Source organism: Clinocottus analis, unplaced genomic scaffold (assembly GCF_023055335.1).
Source record: "Clinocottus analis isolate CAN_PGR_092001 unplaced genomic scaffold, fCliAna1.0.p SCAF_17, whole genome shotgun sequence".
NCBI lineage: Eukaryota > Metazoa > Chordata > Actinopteri > Perciformes > Cottidae > Clinocottus > Clinocottus analis.
Window position 1 is genome coordinate 17,697,260 of NW_027175898.1, and position 19,001 is coordinate 17,716,260.

The window sequence follows — 19,001 nt, forward strand, 5'->3', positions numbered from 1 at the left end:
TAGATTCGGTCATTGTTATTATTATCACATTTCAGTTTCATTATCTTTAGGTCGACGTTTGCTCCTTTTTTGAATTATACAGCACTTTTTTTTATCAATATTATATTATTTTACTCAGACTGAAACTGGAGGCATGTTCCATTTGGATTATGTTTAGACAACCTGGAGTCTGGCTTGCCCTCAGAAAACATGTATTTAACTCAGATTGTTCCTGTTTTTTGTTTTCTTTAACTTAGCTGTGGTTCAACCTTTAGTGAGGGTTTTCTTCATTTTTGTCTAGTCTATGTTGTTGCTCAAAACTACTCTTATGTTCTAAGCAATGACTTTGGCCATCTGAGTTTAGTCTAAAACTAATTTCACATAATTGAGAGAAAAGCAACACTCATTGTCACAATTCAAGGTTATTATGTTCGAACTCATATCTGTCTTCAGATATACAGACAGTAGATCGTACAAAGCCCTTGTCATTTTACTTTCCTCATAAGACGATTGTCAGGGATCACCGCTGATTACTGAGCTTCAGGGAAATAAAAAGTAATCATACGTCCAGGCATTCATTTTTTCTGTCAAATTTTATTAGAACAGCTAAATCTTACGAATCCCAATTTTTCCACAGAGGGTTTTACAATAGCTACAGCAAACGACATCCGCTGTCTATGGTTTGGACCCAAGGAATAAAGATAACCCCCCCCCCACTCATCATAAGTGCAATGGACTTCAATTCAATTCAGATTATTTTGTATAGCCCAAAATCACAAATACAAGAGTAGCATACACATGTTACATATAATGAGTAGTATACACGTGGTACATATAATGAGTAGTATACACATGGTACATATAATGAGTAGTATACACATGGTACACAATCCAGGTTACCAGAATCCATGTCAGTGGAAGAGGTAGAGAGGATGTCATATGTACAGAATAAACATTATAAAATGACAACAAGTCAATTCAAATGACAAAAGCTATAAATATACACACATATAGTAGTAGTAGCAGGAATAGCACTAAAAAAAAGCAGAAAGTTGTGCTCAAAGTCCTAATACGCTTCCAGAGCAGCCTGAGGTCATATTCTATGTTTTGTTGGTAAATGTACCAAAATGAAATGAAATCTTGGACTGAAATAATTTGCGCAAAAACAGTTGTATTTCTTTGGACTGCATCCCGTAGATGACGGGGTTGAGAATGCCGGGGACAACATGAAACAAAACAATGCTGAGTTTCCTGTAGTCCGAGTACTGAGGGAAGCGATGCAGAGTGATGTTAGACATCCCACAGAACACCATGATCAGATACACCACCAGGTGAGTGCTGCAGGTCTTCAAGGCTTTACTGTTCAGAGACTTGCTCTTACTGGTGAGACACACCACTGTAATCTTTGTGTAGGTGATAACCATGGTGCCGAGTGAAGCTGTCAGCAGCACCACAGTGAAAGTGATGCCGTACACATTATTAATGAACACGCTCTCACAGGAGAGTTTAAACAGAGAGGCGTTGTCACAGTAAGGACTTTCAATCAGAGTCCTGCATCGGTTCAGCCGTATGGTCAGACCGAGCAGAACCCCGACCAGAACCAGAGCCACTCCCCAGGCCGACGCCGTCAGCTTCATCACCATCTTGTTGGTCATTATGGCCGCATAGCGCAGAGGGTTACTGATGGCCACGTATCTGTCAAACGCCATGATCATGAGCACGGTGTGAGCGGTGGTACCAAACAGGTGTGCGATGAAAGCTTGCACCACACATTCATAATAACTGATGAAGAGCTCAGAGGAAGGCTTCATCATGTCTAGAAGCAAACGAGGCATCAGGATAGAATTTCCAAGTATTTCGTGAAAGGTCAAGTTGCAGAAAAGGAGATACATCGGCTGGTGAAGGTTCTTATCAATGAAAACCAGAACAGCAATGCCAACATTTGCGAATAATATAAACAGATAGGCGAACAAAAACAAGAGAAAGACCGGGTAGACAGACGCTTCTGAGACGTTTAACGCCTCCAGCTGGAGCGTGGGGCTGTTAAAGGTGTAGTTCTCCATCAACCTGAAACAACAAAGCTATGTTAAAGTCACAGAGAATATCTTTTGTCACCTTAAAGTGTCTCTCGTTCCTCATTCTTTCATCTTCGCCGTCCTCGATCACTACTGACACCTTCCTCCTGTCATGAGCTCCTGACTTTTAGAGACACGACATTACTGTAGTGGGAATTATTACGTCAGGTGATGTGATGCAACATTCAGACCAGAATACTGCAATTCCTCATCACCATTACCATATTGATCTAAGAAGTCTGTTAAATATCTGCAGTTGATCTAGAATGCTGCAGCTTGGAAACTAAACTAAGAAAATAAATGTATAGATAATATATTAGAGAGACTAGAGAGCTTATAGTACCATATCACCCCACTAGAGAGCTTATAGTACCATATTACCCCACTAAAGAGATCATAGTACCATATTACCCCACTAGAGAGATCATAGTACCATATTACCCCACTAGAGAGATCATAGTACCATATTACCCCACTAAAGAGATCATAGTACCATATTACCCCACTAGAGAGATCATAGTACCATGTTACCCCACTAGAGAGATCATAGTACCATATTACCCCACTAAAGAGATCATAGTACCATATTACCCCACTAGAGAGATCATAGTACCATGTTACCCCACTAGAGAGATCATAGTACCATATTACCCCACTAGAGAGATCATAGTACCATATTACCCCACTAAAGAGATCATAGTACCATATTACCCCACTAGAGAGATCATAGTACCATGTTACCCCACTAGAGAGATCATAGTACCATATTACCCCACTAAAGAGATCATAGTACCATATTACCCCACTAGAGAGATCATAGTACCATGTTACCCCACTAGAGAGATCATAGTACCATGTTACCCCACTAGAGAGATCATAGTACTATATTACCCCACTAGAGATATCATAGTACCATATTACCCCACTAGAGAGCTTATAGTACCATATTACCCCACTAGAGAGATCATAGTACCATATTACCCCACTAGAGAGCTTATAGTACCATATTACCCCACTAGAGAGATCATAGTACCATATTACCCCACTAGAGAGATCATAGTACTATATTACCCCACTAGAGATATCATAGTACCATATTACCCCACTAGAGAGCTTATAGTACCATATTACCCCACTAGAGAGATCATAGTACCATATTACCCCACTAGAGAGATCATAGTACTATATTACCCCACTAGAGATATCATAGTACCATATTACCCCACTAGAGAGATCATAGTACCATATTACCCCACTAGAGAGATCATAGTACCATGTTACCCCACTAGAGAGATCATAGTACTATATTACCCCACTAGAGAGATCATAGTACCATATTACCCCACTAGAGAGATCATAGTACCATATTACCCCACTAAAGAGATCATAGTACCATATTACCCCACTAAAGAGATCATAGTACCATATTACCCCACTAGAGAGCTTATAGTGCCATATTACCCCACTAGAGAGATCATAGTACCATATTACCCCACAAGAGAGATCATAGTACCATGTTACCCCACTAGAGAGATCATAGTACCATGTTACCCCACTAGAGAGATCATAGTACCATATTACCCCACTAGAGAGATCATAGTACCATATTACCCCACTAGAGAGATCATAGTACCATATTACCCCACTAGAGAGATCATAGTACCATATTACCCCACTAGAGAGATCATAGTACCATATTACCCCACTAGAGAGATCATAGTACCATGTTACCCCACTAGAGAGATCATAGTACCATGTTACCCCACTAGAGAGATCATAGTACCATGTTACCCCACTAGAGAGATCATAGTACCATGTTACCCCACTAGAGAGATCATAGTACCATGTTACCCCACTAGAGAGATCATAGTACCATGTTACCCCACCAGAGAGCTTAGGTTTATAGTAAGTGCTGTGCTTTTAATGAAAAAAATATACAGAGAACATGTATGTCTTTATCAGAAAATAAAATGTTTACAAAAATACAGCACATTATGGGTAGTCCCTTTTCCCTCTTTGGCCTGGTCCAGCTGCCACATCAGTGTTTACCCTCAGGGCCCATTTTTCGATTTAATTAAATTGTATAGCCCAATACCACTAATCACACATTTGAATGAACATCAACATAATGTATTGTATTGCATATGTGACAGTCAATCCAAATGCAGAAGCGGTACAATAGACAGTGTGGTAATAGCAGTAGTAGCACGAATAAACGCAGAATGTATGTCTTCACTTGACTGTGTTTCTTCTTTTAAGGGGCTTTTGGTCCTTTTTGACAGAACCGGCTAAACAAAGAGCTCAATGTGTCTGCGATCAGTTCTGAGCTGGAATCCAGAGATAGTTTCACTACAACGTGCCTCCGTTCTGTCTAATGCTGCGTTCACAACAAAAGATTTGCACATTTTTTGCACGAGTACATCACATGCAAGTCAATGCACAGACGCAAATTAATCAAATAATATATATATATAATATAGGTTTAGATGTTTGTGTAATTTTGTGGCTATTTTCATAGTGGGGGCTGAAATGGTAATTGTTCAGTAAAACCTTATAATAACAACACACTATTTAGCATTAGTAAAGCATAAATAACACTTAATTCCTCATTTAAAAATCATTATTCCAACATGAACACTCATTAGTATGCAATTCATATAAATGTTTCATTCTTAATTATTAAGCTTGACTATAATGCGTTTCATGATTTGGTTTTCATACTTTAAAAATGACAGATTGCCTATTTGTAAATTAAATAATAAAGGACACTCGGCATCATCCCGTCACCATCATTTAATGTTCTTCATCACTTTGTGTCGTCATACATTCTCATTGCAGTTTTTTCAATGCATTTTTATTTGATAAGCTCAATATCACACGTTTGATTTTTACAATCTTTACAGTGTACAAACATCGTCCGTCCTCGAACAGGAAAACCTGACAAAAAACAAAGGTATGAGTCAGGTGGAGCAACTGAGGAGCGATGCCTCTCCCAGGAGGAGCAGCAGCGCAACACATGCACAGAACAAACATTGTGAAATTACAACATAAGTGAAAAGTATTAGCAGCATTAATGCATTAGCACTAATAAAGGACAAAGTCAGGAGCACAGTGAGCTCACATTGTATGTTAAAAATATACAAACAAAAAGAGGAAACTCTCTTTATGACAATGGCAAAACTTTTTTGGACTCCAAAAACTTCGTCAAAAAAATCTTAATTTCTTTGGACTGCACTCCGTAGATGATGGGGTTGAGGCTGCCGGGGACAATGTGGAACAAAATGCGACTGAGCTTCCTGTAGTCTGTGAACTGAGGGAAGCGATGCAGAGTGATGTTAGACAGCGCGCTGAACATCATGATGAGAAACACCACCAGGTGAGTGCTGCAGGTCTTCAAGGCTTTACTGTTCAGAGACTTGCTCTTACTGGTGAGACACACCACTGTAATCTTTGTGTAGGTGATAACCATGCTGCCGATGGAGCACGTGAACAGAACCACAGTGAACGTGAGGCCGTACACATTATTAATGAACACGCTCTCACAGGAGAGTTTAAACAGAGAGGCGTTGTCACAGTAAGGACTTTCAATCAGAGTCCTGCATCGGTTCAGCCGTATGGTCAGACCGAGCAGAACCCCGACCAGAACCAGAGCCACTCCCCAGGCTGAAGCTATCAGCTTCATCAGCATCTTGTTGGTCATGATGGCCGCATAGCGCAGAGGGTTACTGATGGCCACGTATCTGTCAAACGCCATGATCATGAGCACGGTGAGACTAGTGGTACCAAACATGTGTGTGGTGAAAGCTTGCACCACACATTCATAATAACTGATGAAGAGCTCAGAGGAAGGCTTCATCATGTCTAGAAGCAAACGAGGCATCAGGATAGAATTTCCAAGAATGTCATTTAAGGGCAAGTTGCAGAAAAGGAGATACATCGGCTGGTGAAGGTTCTTATCAATGAGAATCAGAACAGCAATGCTCATATTTGCGACCATTAAAAACAGATAGGCGAACAAAAACAAGAGAAAGACCGGGTAGACAGACGCTTCTGAGACATTTAACGCCTCCAGCTGGAGCGTGGGGCTGTTAAAGGTGTAGTTCTCCATCAACCTGAAACAACAAAGCTATGTTAAAGTCACAGAGAATATCTTTGTATTCTCAAAGACAGAGATGTATGAGCAACATTAAAAGCTACAGAAGTGAATATATTGTGTTGACATTGATCAGAGATGAGGAAGAAACACTCACTAGCAGATTAATAAAGTCACCTTAAAGTGTCTCTCGTTCCTCATTCTTTCATCTTCGCCGTCCTCGATCACTACTGACACCTTCCTCCTGTCATGAGCTCCTGACTTTTAGAGACACGACATTACTGTAGTGGGAATTATTACGTCAGGTGATGTGATGCAACATTCATGATTCCCAATGTGAGTCAAGAAGTAACCGCTTCCTCACGAAAGAAAAAGTGACGGATTCTTCTGATTGTTTCTCAGCTTTAATTGGAACAAAAGATACAGAGAAAATATCTTCATTCAAAATAAAATGTGTAATAAGTGATTGACATTGATATTTCAACCATGAGCACAGGAAACAGAAGACACATATTGCTGTATTACAGGTTAGCAAACATAAAGCCCACACCGCTCATAAAGAGGGATTTAAAGCCACAAACAGTTTAATTTTCAAACAAAAAACATTTACAGAAATTACATTGTCCACTTACTCACTTCACTGTGTTTCCACCTATCAGACAATGATTGCTAATGTTGGAATATTATGAAAGAATGTGAGCAAGCTAAGCAACACGATGTCGACATATGCTGCACAGTTTGAAGCTATAGGCCAAGTGAAATGGAGGTTAAGGGTATTGACGTACCAAGCCATGGCCCTACGAGGTGAATTTATTCATATTTTAGAAAAGCAATGCGATATAAACAAAGTTGAAAGTATTGTTTGATCACATTGAACCAACAATGATCCACAGAAAGTTTTGGAATAATCGGAACCAGCGATTAGGAGACAAGAATGTGTTTTCTACAAAATCCAAAATGGCGGAAAGTCTAAGTGGGCGGAGCTTATTGGTCTGCTTGACTGTTTTGTAGTCCCAACCGAACATCATCGGTGTAAATTATGGATAGATAGCTTTTACAACTAAAGGGGGCGCTAGCGAGCAGTTTTTTTCCGACTTTTGCCAGACACACAAATTAGATAAGAGTTTCCACCAAATCAGATGGTTGTGAACATTTTGGAAACATAAGGTTTCGCCCAATCACCTCTTTTTCCCCACTCCAAAACACACTGTAAAATAATGAGCGATATTATTTCAATAGGTTCCTCTTGGACTGACTACCGGCTCTAATCATCAATGATTAGTTGTTAGGGACCTTGTACATCGGGAAGAAGCACAGATGTTGTTGTCATTTTATTTGTAAAATGTCCAGAAATTTTAGCTTTATACATTTTTCTATGAAACATTGCCAGCGATAAGTCTGAGAAATCAAAACAAGGAAAGAAGTGATAGTTGATAGTAACTAAAGAGCAGAGAAATGAGGAAATATCTGGACCAATCGGCTCAAATGTGGTAAACTATTGAAAACTTTACAACAGGTAAAATGGGTTGAACACAACTATGAGCAATACAGAGACTTAGTTAAACCCTTCTATTTTTTTTGGGACGGACATGTAAATAAATAAAACGCTTGATGATGCTATCACGTAACTCTTTACTGACCAGTCCATATATGACGGGGTTGACACCTGGTGGAATGATGATGCACATGATGCTGAAAAACTTCTTGATATTTTGTGACAGTGAGGGGAACCTGTGACTTACAATTATGACCAGTGAAGATAATATGTAGAGGACGTAAATAACAAGATGGGGGGCGCACGTCTGAAAGGTCTTACTCCGCACGCCGAGGCCAGCGCTGCCTCGTTTTACACAAGCATGCAGGATTCTGGAGTAGGAATAAGCAATGATGAGGAAGACGCTCGTACTCAAAGTCCAGGTCATGGACAGACCTACGAAAAAAAAAGAAAATGTACAATTACTCTGAGTCAGGTATCATGAAAACAGTGCAACATGACAGTGGCGGGCCGTCGGCGCCTGCTAAGCCTTCTCTGCTGAACTAAACACAGTCACAAAGTTCTGGCTATTTAGGGGCTGAGCGACTGACGGACCCTACGGACTGGTCATACTCCAAAACTCACCAAATGCTGCACGCTCGTCCAGACTGGTGAAAACAGACGTATGAAATAGGTGTCAATTTTATGTCAAAACAAATGGCTCTCTAGCGCCTCCTAGAAGTTGAACTGGCGACGCCCCTCGCCCAGATTGTCCGATTGACTTGAAAAACGTCCCACATGTCCAGCTCCACCTGCTCCACAAAAACGCCTCTCAGACCCACAAAGTCCACCGACCCAAATTTTCCGCCATTTTTGAATTTTGTGAAAAACACATATTTGCACTTTAATCCTAGAACGCTTTGTCCGATTCATACCAAACTTCCTGTGGATCATTAATGAATCTGTATGTTCGACACTGCTTTAAAAGATTTCTAATATCTCATTGCGTTGAGGAGAATCAGACCAATTAACCTCTTAGGGGCGTGTCCTAATTTTAAATTTTCATAACATTAGAACTTTATAGACTAATGACTTCAAACTTTTTGTGTATGTGCACATTGCATTCCTTAACGTGCAATAAATCAGTCGTGTAATTCAAACATTAGGGGGCGGTACAGTAATTCAGCCAATTTGGGATTTTTAGCGCATTTTTGTCATTTTTCGCCTTTTTTTGACTTTCTTGTAACTGTATCTCCTCCTACAATTTTTATCCGATTGACTTGAATTCTGTTCAGGGATGATCTCAAGACCCTTGTGAGTATGGTTCGTTAGAGGGCGCCGAAGGGTCGCAGGGCACGTCCGGCCGAGAACGTGCGCCAGGTGGGCGTATGTTCTCGGCCGGGCAAGCCGGCACCCCGCAGGCGCCCCCGACGTGCCAGATTGAGCGAGGACCCGCTCACAGCTGCTATATATGTATGTATATATATATATATATATATATATATATATATATATATATATATATATATATATATATATATATACCCAACATTGTTTATTTGCTCCGTTACTCTAAATGAAAGCAGGTACCGTAGATGTCATTGATGGGGGTGGGACTGCAGGCCAGGTTCAGGATAGCACGGTTGCTGCAGTAGACATGTTGGATGGTATTGCCACACAGCGGGGAATTCAAGTGGAGGAGGAAGAGCACAGCAATCAACAGCACAGCGATGAACCAGGCCAGAGCGCAGCAGGAATGTAGCCGAGCCGATGTCATGATGGACTGATACCTGAGTGGTTCACACACAGCGATGTACCTGCAGAAGGAGAGTCAACAACACACACACACACACACACATCCAGAGCTGCTTTACAGTTACAGATTAAGTTTAGCAGGATCCTAGCCTATCAAACGGTCTGCATCCGTTTTAACCTGACCAAAGACAACAATTACCAGGTAATAAAAGGTACACATGTGAGATGGTTTTCAAAGTGTTTAAACGAAGACGTCATGCATGACATTAAAAGACTTGACGTTTCTGTACCTGTCATAGGCCATCACACTCAGAATAGTCTGCATTGCCGCGCCATACGTGTGCACAGAGAAGGCCTGGGCGATGGCCGACACGTAGTCGATCTTCTTCTGGCCCATCAAGAAGTGCATCATGAGGCGAGGCAGCACCGCCGTGGCCCCCAGCAGATCACAGACTACAAGGTTACACACCATTATGAACATGGGCCTGTGCAGGTTCTTGTCCAGGACAATAACACACAGCACCACACCATTGGCCAACAGCATGACTATGAAGTAAACCAGAGCCAGGAAGAAGAAGAAAGCTCCATAGCCAGGTGGCACATAGAAACCCTCCAGCTGGAAGACGATGGGCTGTTTGAGAGGCTTTACCATTGTTACGTTCTCCATCCAGAACCGTGTGCTTCTGTGAAACAATGACAGTTCATCAAAACCCTCCAAACCTCTCACACATCATATACAATAATAATCATTTCACTCACAACCACAGGTTACATTAAACTCCAGAACAGAGTTTTAAAATGTGAACTTTCCCTGTAATTCTTCAATGAAACAGTTTACAAAGTAATACCTGCAATAAAACCACTGACATGTGTCTCAGAGCAAATCAATGTTCCATCAAACCAATACAAGTGAAATACCTCAATGTAATGTCTAGTGATCAGAGCAATGTTCAGGTGTTTGTGTAGAGCCTAAAGCCTCTTCCACCCTTCCATCCTCTCTTCAGAGCTGATGCTGCTCTGACGTGTTGAGGAGAGTGTGTTCGCTTATAATGATTTTACTTTGTGCTGTGTATGTCCAATAGTAACCAATCCCTCGATAGCAACGTTGCTGTTGACACATCAACTCCACCTCCTGCAGCCTGCATGTCTGAAGCTGGCACGGAGATCACTGCTTACGTGTAAAAGACGACTTCCTTGAAATGATTTGTTTCCACAGAAAAATATTTTAATTTAAGACACAAAGCTAAGCATGAATAATTGGTTGGTTACTCTTTTTCAACGGGGTTCTTAAAAAAAAACCCTGGAAAAAGTCATGGAATTTAAAAATAATTATTTCCAGGCCTGGAAAAGAAAGAGGCTCACAAAGAGCAGAGAAGAACTTTGCTTCTTGGTCTCAATTCTGGGTGTGATGGTTTCGGTCTGTTGATAAACTCGGTCAGATTTCTAAATATTAAATCCACTCGGTCCAAAGTGGAGTGAATGCCGTTACTTTTAATCAGACCAGGTTTTACCCAGAAAGTCTGACAATTATCCACAAAGCTCACATTGTTCCAGTCGACCACCTGTTACTGAGCTGTAGGGAATCATAAAAAGTAAAGACACATTCAAATTATTTATTCTTTCAATACATTTTATTTGAATTGCCCAATACAACAAATCACAAAATTACCAGGAAGGGTTTTCCAATCCACCCTGTGGACTCACCATTTGCAGGGAGGAGCATCGGGGTCGGGTGCTATGCAAACCGAGCGGCGGGCCGGGCGGGAGGCCTGGGCGATCTCCAGCAGCACGGACTAGCACTAGAGATGTGAAACGTCACCTCGCTGGCAGGGAAAGAGCTGGAGCTGGTGCAGGAGGTGGAGTGGTACCAGCTAGATATACTTGGGCTCACCTCCACGCACAGCAAGGGCTCTGGAACCAAGCTCCTGGAGAAGGTTTGGACTTTGTGCTTTGCTGGAGTTAAACACTTTGAGGAACTTCTAAACCTGGCCAACATGTTTCTTGGAGAGTTAAAGAGCTTCTTGGTGGCAAGGCGCCGGGGGTGGATGAGATCCGCTCTGAGATGCTGAAAGCGCTGGACATTGTTGGGCTGTCTTGGCTGACACGCCTTTTTAAGTCCATGGACTGCAGACCGGGGTGCTGGTTCCCATCTTCAGGAAGGGTGACCAGAGAGTGTGCTGAACTCTCAGGTATCACACAGGTCAGCCTCCAGGGGAAAGCTTATGCATTGTCGAACCTCAGATTTGAGAAGAGCAGTGCGGAGTCTGTCCTGGTTGTGGACCAGCTCTTTACCCTCAAAGACTACTGGAGGGGTCCCAGTCGAAAACCTTCTCCAAGGTCACAAAGCACATGTAGACTGGTTGGGCAAACTCCCAGAACCCCTCCAGTGGTCTTTGACGGTAAAGAGCTGGTCCACGACCGGGACGGACTCCGCGATTCTTGAATCCAAGGTTTGACAATGCATAAGCTTTCCCCTGGAGGCTGACCTGTGTGATACCTGAGAGTTCAGCACACTCTCTGGTCACCCTTCCTGAAGATGGGAACCAGCACCCCGGTCTGCAGCCCGTGGGCTCTGTTTTCTGTGGAAACAAATCATTTCAAGGAAGTCGCCTTTTACACGTAAGCAGTGATCTCCGTGCCAGCTTCAGACATGCAGGCTGCAGGAGGTGGAGTTGATGTGTCAACAGCAACGTTGCTATCGAGGGATTGGTTACTACTGGACATACACAGCACAAAGTAAAATGATTATAAGCGAACACACTCTCCTCAACACGTCAGAGCAGCATCAGCTCTGAAGAGAGGATGGAAGGGTGGAAGAGGCTTTAGGCTCTACACAAACACCTGAACATTGCTCTGATCACTAGACATTACATTGAGGTATTTCACTTGTATTGGTTTGATGGAACATTGATTTGCTCTGAGACACATGTCAGTGGTTTTATTGCAGGTATTACTTTGTAAACTGTTTCATTGAAGAATTACAGGGAAAGTTCACATTTTAAAACTCTGTTCTGGAGTTTAATGTAACCTGTGGTTGTGAGTGAAATGATTATTATTGTATATGATGTGTGAGAGGTTTGGAGGGTTTTGATGAACTGTCATTGTTTCACAGAAGCACACGGTTCTGGATGGAGAACGTAACAATGGTAAAGCCTCTCAAACAGCCCATCGTCTTCCAGCTGGAGGGTTTCTATGTGCCACCTGGCTATGGAGCTTTCTTCTTCTTCCTGGCTCTGGTTTACTTCATAGTCATGCTGTTGGCCAATGGTGTGGTGCTGTGTGTTATTGTCCTGGACAAGAACCTGCACAGGCCCATGTTCATAATGGTGTGTAACCTTGTAGTCTGTGATCTGCTGGGGGCCACGGCGGTGCTGCCTCGCCTCATGATGCACTTCTTGATGGGCCAGAAGAAGATCGACTACGTGTCGGCCATCGCCCAGGCCTTCTCTGTGCACACGTATGGCGCGGCAATGCAGACTATTCTGAGTGTGATGGCCTATGACAGGTACAGAAACGTCAAGTCTTTTAATGTCATGCATGAAGTCTTCGTTTAAACACTTTGAAAACCATCTCACATGTGTACCTTTTATTACCTGGTAATTGTTGTCTTTGGTCAGGTTAAAACGGATGCAGACCGTTTGATAGGCTAGGATCCTGCTAAACTTAATCTGTAACTGTAAAGCAGCTCTGGATGTGTGTGTGTGTGTGTGTGTTGTTGACTCTCCTTCTGCAGGTACATCGCTGTGTGTGAACCACTCAGGTATCAGTCCATCATGACATCGGCTCGGCTACATTCCTGCTGCGCTCTGGCCTGGTTCATCGCTGTGCTGTTGATTGCTGTGCTCTTCCTCCTCCACTTGAATTCCCCGCTGTGTGGCAATACCATCCAACATGTCTACTGCAGCAACCGTGCTATCCTGAACCTGGCCTGCAGTCCCACCCCCATCAATGACATCTACGGTACCTGCTTTCATTTAGAGTAACGGAGCAAATAAACGATATGTTGTCTCACTTTGGCCCTCATCGAAAGGTGTTCAGCAAATTTAGCATGTTGCACTGTTTTCATGACACCTGACTCACAGAATAATTGAACATATTTGTTTGTTTTTTAGGTCTGGTCATCTACTGGTTTATAAGTTCAAGCGTCTTCCTCATCATTGCTTATTCCTACTCCAGAATCCTGCATGCTTGTGTAAAACGAGGCAGCGCTGGCCTCGGCGTGCGGAGTAAGACCTTTCAGACGTGCGCCCCCCATCTTATTATTTACGTCCTCTACCAAATAGCCACACTGGTCATAATTATAAGTCACAGGTTCCCCTCACTGTCACAAAATATCAAGAAGTTTTTCAGCATCATGTTCATCATCATTCCACCAGGTGTCAACCCCGTCATATATGGACTGGTCAGTAAAGAGTTACGTGATAGCATCATCAAGCGTTTTTTAAATATACACATCCGTCGGAAAAAAATTAGAAGTGTTTAACTTCTTAAGGTCAATGCCATCCTGATAGCTGTTGAGCTCCATTGGCTCCCAAAATGGGGGCTGAATTTTTCATCAGGAGCTCTTCTTCACTCTTCAAGTCCTCGTGGGATCCGCTCGGCTGTTTGCAGATGATGTGATCCTGTTCGCCTCCTCGGACCTTAAGACCCAGACATGTTCTCAAAGATAGTCAATGTTTGCATCCCCGCAGTAAATACAGAATATCTCCTCAACCATTAGGGCTATTTGAGTAATATCAACAAGTATAAAAGACAGAAAACACTCATGAGACCAGTTAACAGATTCATATAGCAGCATATGTTTTATTGGTTTATTGGTTGATGTAGGACACAGGAAAGAAGAACTAAAATGTAAAACATAAAAATATTGCCTTATTGTACTATAAAATATGATTGTATACTATACATCACAGTCCCCAAGTCCATTGCCAACTTTCAACTTTTATTAAAACCACAGTACAATTGATTCAGCGGCACATTAAGTATCTTGATAGTTCTCTAAGAACATTCCAGAAGTAATGGAATACTGTTTGTTGTTGTTGTTGATGTTGTTGTTGTTGTTATCAGCCTGTTCATTAGTGGTTAGCAGGAAGTGGCGATGGGAACCCTGCAGGGACGTCCTGTCCTTCTGCTGGGATTACACACTGCCACCGTGTCACACAGGAAAGTTCACTTTCAGAAGATGATGCCACAGTTTGAACTTCATCACTCAATTCATCTGTACATGGTGAACGTATCAGAGATATTGATTTGACAGCTTCTGGCTGAGAAACAATACAATTTATTGAGAATATTCACGACTAAGCACCTTGTTTGAATACTTTCTTCCAAGCAAAACTTCAACTTCTATACAAAACATGTATCATAGTCGAGTTCCTAGGTTGTGACATAACGTCTTCATGGTGCTGTTGGACTCTGGATGCTCTGCAGACGACTGATCACTTTGAAGCTGCTTTCAGATGGAAAACAACACAAACAATTAAATGACAATACATTCACCAATAATGGATTCATCTCAGCTGTTGTGTCAGGTTGGGAGAGTGTGTGTTGTGGTTCGTCTGTGTTGTAATGACGCAGCTGGAGTGTGAGTCCTGGAGGCCTCGAAGCTCCCAGAGCTCTCAGTGACCGGCAGGATGATAGAATTAAAAGCTGCAGTGAGGCGTTCAGGGCCAGAGGGCAGGGAAACCCTGTCCTCTGGAGACAAGAGAGCCTGCAGACCTTTTGTTGTGTGTTCTGGAAACAACAACCTGCTGGCTGCTGGACACGTGGCCAATGTCCTCGTTCATACCTGAAGTTTTGGTTATTGTTGAGGTTCTGTCAAGTTCTTCCATGCCAATTCAAGAAACCCAGTTCATTGTGAACTGGTTCATTATGGACCAGTTCATTATGGACCGGTTCATTATGGACCGGTTCATTATGGACCGGTTCATTATGGACCACTTCATTATGGACCAGTTCATTATGGACCGGTTCATTATGGACCAGTTCATTATGGACCAGTTCATTATGGACCGGTTCATTATGGACCACTTCATTATGGACCACTTCATTATGGACCACTTCATTATGGACCGGTTCATTATGGACCAGTTCATTATGGACCGGTTCATTATGGACCACTTCATTATGGACCGGTTCATTATGGACCAGTTCATTATGGACCGGTTCATTATGGACCGGTTCATTATGGACCGGTTCATTATGGACCGGTCCATAATGAACTGGTTCATTATGGACCGGTTCATTATGGACCAGTTCATTATGAACCGGTCCATAATGAACTGGTTCATTATGGACCGGTTCATTGTGAACTGGTTCCCAGCGCATCAGGAGGTTTTCTTCCTGATTTGTCGACTCAAAGACAGAACAAACTTTCTTTCCGCGGCGAGGAAGAAGAGTAAAGTCACGCGGTTGTCGTGACCGTGTGCGTCACAGAGTAACACAACATGTGTGTGTCCTCTGTGGCCTCAGCAGCATGAGGTAACACAGGAGCAGGCCCGTGGCCCTCGGGGCGTCCATTAGCGCCTGAAGCCGCCGTGGCGCTCTCTCTGGGGCCCCGCCCTCTGGGGCCCCGCCCCTCGCTCGGCTCCGGGGCCCGGTTACCGCCCGGCGCCGCTCATAAGTGTTTAGCGTGGCAGCCGCTCGCGGCGGACCTCATTAATGGCCCCATTAGTGTGAGAGGCGTTAACGCTCGTTACCGTCTGCGAGGTGATGTAACTGAGTCCCCTGAGCTCCCAGCATGCAACAGTTCATACTGTTGGTTTAACTGTTTTGGCTGTTCAGAACAAAGTTGCACAACAAATGCAGATCGACATTTTGGAATTATGACGACACTGTGTGTGTGTGTGTGTGTGTGTGTGTGTGTGTGTGTGTGTGTGTGTGTGTGTGTGTGTGGGGTAAAGTCGAGCTGCGGAGTCGTTCAGAGAGAACAGATCTTCAATGCGTTCCAGTGACGGAGGACGTTGGTGCTCGGGGTGGTGAATGTGATGCTAAGCTACGGCTACGGTCAGAGCGTCTGTGAGGTCACGTCCGTGTGTTCAGCTCAGCTGGAGGACGACCTCATCACCCTTCATTCATGCTCCTCCATCTTGTTGCTGCTGCCTCGGGACTGAAACGCCGTCATGAACCAGAACCGGCTGAGAGCTTCTGACCCGCTTCATCGCCGGCTGGAAGAGCTGCTCTCCAGCTGAGCAGGTCGGCCGCCAGAGAGCAAGGCATTGTGGGAAGCAAAGCCCATGAAAACCTGGCGTGACCTTCCAGGGCCACCGTACAGGCAGTAACATGTTGTGTTACCGTGTTGTGTTAACGTGTCGCAACACATTGATAGGAATGTTTGTCGAAGTGAAGCCAAGAGAACACACACACACACACACACACACACACACACACACACACACACACACACACACACACACACACACACACACACACTCTCTCTGGCAGCTCTGTAGCTCCCTCTGCTGCAGTTGTTCTGTACTTGTTGTGAGGTCGCTGAACATAGAGCGGCGATATGAAGTGAACTCTGAAGCTCTGTGATGGACACGAGGTCACAGTTTGAAGTCTGGAGTCCGTTCAGACTTCATGAGACATGAAGATTCATGTTCTGCCTCAAAGACTCAACCAGCCCACAAACATCAACGCACTGTAGTTTCAATGAGACGTTGTAATGTCTCATTGAAACTACAGTGTGTAAATGTGTCTTCTGACAAATCAACACACACACACACACACACACACACACACACACACACACACACACACACACACACACAGGGTGCACTTGGTGCACTCTTAAAGGAGCGTTCGGTCCTTTAAGAGAATAACATGAGATGTTCATATTTAATAAATATGCAGTTACAGTGAAACGTCTGCTCTTGTTTTTACATCATGAAGAATAAAAACACTGCAAAGAAAGAAGTTTTATTTTTTACTTTGAAAACAGGCGTGAAAAGTTTAATTAAATCAACAGTTTAGTTGAAGTTGTGATGAAGTTATTAAACATTAAAACACTGAAGCAGAAAGAAGATCAAACCAACACTTAATGAATCAATGCAAAACATGTGAACCGTGTTGTTGATGTATTTCACCAGCATTATTATTATTATTATTGTTGTTGTCATTATTATTATTATTATTATTGTCATTATTATTATTATTATTGTTATTGTTATTATTATTATTATTATTATTATTATTATTATTATTATTATTATTATTATTATTATTATAATTCAGCATCACAACAGTTTGTTGATATGCCTCCTCCCTTACCTCCTGCCCTCCTCCCTTACCTCCTGCCCTCCTTCCTTACCTCCTGCCCTCCTTCCTTACCTCCTGCCCTCCTCCCTTACCTCCTGCCCTCCTTCCTTACCTCCTGCCCTCCTCCCTTACCTCCTGCCCTCCTTCCTTACCTCCTGCCCTCCTCCCTTACCTCCTGCCCTCCTCCCTTACCTCCTGCCCTCCTCCCTTACCTCCTGCCCTCCTTCCTTACCTCCTGCCCTCCTCCCTTACCTCCTGCCCTCCTTCCTTACCTCCTGCCCTCCTCCCTTACCTCCTGCCCTCCTTCCTTACCTCCTGCCCTCCTTCCTTACCTCCTGCCCTCCTCCCTTACCTCCTGCCCTCCTCCCTTACCTCCTGCCCTCCTTACCTCCTGCCCTCCTTCCTTACCTCCTGCCCTCCTTCCTTACCTCCTGCCCTCCTCCCTTACCTCCTGCCCTCCTTCCTTACCTCCTGCCCTCCTCCCTTACCTCCTGCCCTCCTTCCTTACCTCCTGCCCTCCTCCCTTACCTCCTGCCCTCCTCCCTTACCTCCTGTCCTCCTTCCTTACCTCCTGCCTCCTGCCCTCCTTCCTTACCTCCTGCCTCCTGCCCTCCTCCCTTACCTCCTGTCCTCCTTCCTTACCTCCTGCCTCCTGCCCTCCTCCCTTACCTCCTGTCCTCCTTCCTTACCTCCTGCCTCCTGCCCTCCTCCCTTACCTCCTGCCCTCCTTCCTTACCTCCTGCCTCCTGCCCTCCTTCCTTACCTCCTGCCTCCTGCCCTCCTCCCTTACCTCCTGTCCTCCTTCCTTACCTCCTGCCTCCTGCCCTCCTCCCTTACCTCCTGCCCTCCTTCCTTACCTCCTGCCTCCTGCCCTCCTCCCTTACCTCCTGCCCTCCTTCCTTACCTCCTGCCCTCCTTCCTTACCTCCTGCCCTCCTCCCTTACCTCCTGCCCTCCTTCCTTACCTCCTGCCCTCCTCCCTTACCTCCTGCCCTCCTCCCTTACCTCCTGCCCTCCTCCCTTACCTCCTACCCTCCTCCCTTACCTCCTGCCCTCCTCCCTTACCTCCTGCCCTCCTTCCTTACCTCCTGCCCTCCTCCCTTACCTCCTGCCCTCCTTCCTTACCTCCTGCCCTCCTTCCTTACCTCCTGCCCTCCTCCCTTACCTCCTGCCCTCCTTCCTTACCTCCTGCCCTCCTCCCTTACCTCCTGCCCTCCTCCCTTACCTCCTGCCCTCCTTCCTTACCCCCTGCCCTCCTCCCTTACCTCCTGCCCTCCTCCCTTACCTCCTGTCCTCCTTCCTTACCTCCTGCCTCCTGCCCTCCTCCCTTACCTCCTGCCCTCCTCCCTTACCTCCTGTCCTCCTTC

The 19,001-nt window shown here is 44.2% G+C and overlaps 4 protein-coding genes across 4 annotated transcripts; 1 reads left to right on the plus strand and 3 right to left on the minus strand.

Moving 5' to 3' along the window:
* Positions 1-1,079: 1,079 nt before the first annotated feature.
* On the minus strand, positions 1,080-2,045 carry LOC137787861 (olfactory receptor 8G17-like). Its single transcript, XM_068580600.1, has one exon. It carries the CDS (start codon positions 2,040-2,042, stop codon positions 1,080-1,082), a length of 963 nt encoding a protein of 320 aa, XP_068436701.1. The 5' UTR covers positions 2,043-2,045.
* A 3,172-nt stretch (positions 2,046-5,217) lies between these two features.
* On the minus strand, positions 5,218-6,165 carry LOC137787863 (olfactory receptor 8G17-like). The gene has a single exon (XM_068580601.1). The coding sequence runs from the start codon at positions 6,160-6,162 to the stop codon at positions 5,218-5,220; it is 945 nt and encodes a 314-aa protein (XP_068436702.1). The 5' UTR covers positions 6,163-6,165.
* Positions 6,166-7,628: 1,463 nt separating this feature from the next.
* Positions 7,629-10,028, minus strand: LOC137787864 (olfactory receptor 52E4-like). The gene is made up of 5 exons (XM_068580602.1): positions 9,667-10,028; positions 9,212-9,438; positions 7,998-8,077; positions 7,737-7,850; positions 7,629-7,652 (listed from the first exon to the last, which is right to left on the minus strand). Exons 1-5 carry the CDS (start codon positions 10,026-10,028, stop codon positions 7,629-7,631), a joined length of 807 nt encoding a protein of 268 aa, XP_068436703.1.
* A 2,491-nt stretch (positions 10,029-12,519) lies between these two features.
* LOC137787865 (olfactory receptor 10G6-like) lies at positions 12,520-14,046 on the plus strand. The gene is made up of 4 exons (XM_068580603.1): positions 12,520-12,881; positions 13,137-13,336; positions 13,489-13,602; positions 13,988-14,046. Exons 1-4 carry the CDS (start codon positions 12,520-12,522, stop codon positions 14,044-14,046), a joined length of 735 nt encoding a protein of 244 aa, XP_068436704.1.
* The last annotated feature ends 4,955 nt before the right edge of the window (positions 14,047-19,001 follow it).

What these genes read in the sequence shown, in the direction of transcription:
- LOC137787865 (XM_068580603.1), top strand. Translation starts at nt 12,520, where the DNA reads ATGGTAAAGCCTCTCAAACAGCCCATCGTCTTCCAGCTGGAGGGTTTC. An exon ending in CCCCATCAATGACATCTACG is followed by an intron (nt 13,337 to 13,488) that starts GTACCTGCTTTC and finishes TTTGTTTTTTAG; the next exon opens with GTCTGGTCATCTACTGGTTT. An exon ending in CGCTGGCCTCGGCGTGCGGA is followed by an intron (nt 13,603 to 13,987) that starts GTAAGACCTTTC and finishes GGCTGTTTGCAG; the next exon opens with ATGATGTGATCCTGTTCGCC.
- LOC137787863 (XM_068580601.1), bottom strand. Translation starts at nt 6,162, where the DNA reads ATGGAGAACTACACCTTTAACAGCCCCACGCTCCAGCTGGAGGCGTTA.
- LOC137787861 (XM_068580600.1), bottom strand. Translation starts at nt 2,042, where the DNA reads ATGGAGAACTACACCTTTAACAGCCCCACGCTCCAGCTGGAGGCGTTA.
- LOC137787864 (XM_068580602.1), bottom strand. Translation starts at nt 10,028, where the DNA reads ATGGTAAAGCCTCTCAAACAGCCCATCGTCTTCCAGCTGGAGGGTTTC. An exon ending in AGTGTGATGGCCTATGACAG is followed by an intron (nt 9,439 to 9,666) that starts GTACAGAAACGT and finishes CTCCTTCTGCAG; the next exon opens with GTACATCGCTGTGTGTGAAC. An exon ending in CCCCATCAATGACATCTACG is followed by an intron (nt 8,078 to 9,211) that starts GTACCTGCTTTC and finishes TTTTTTTCGTAG; the next exon opens with GTCTGTCCATGACCTGGACT.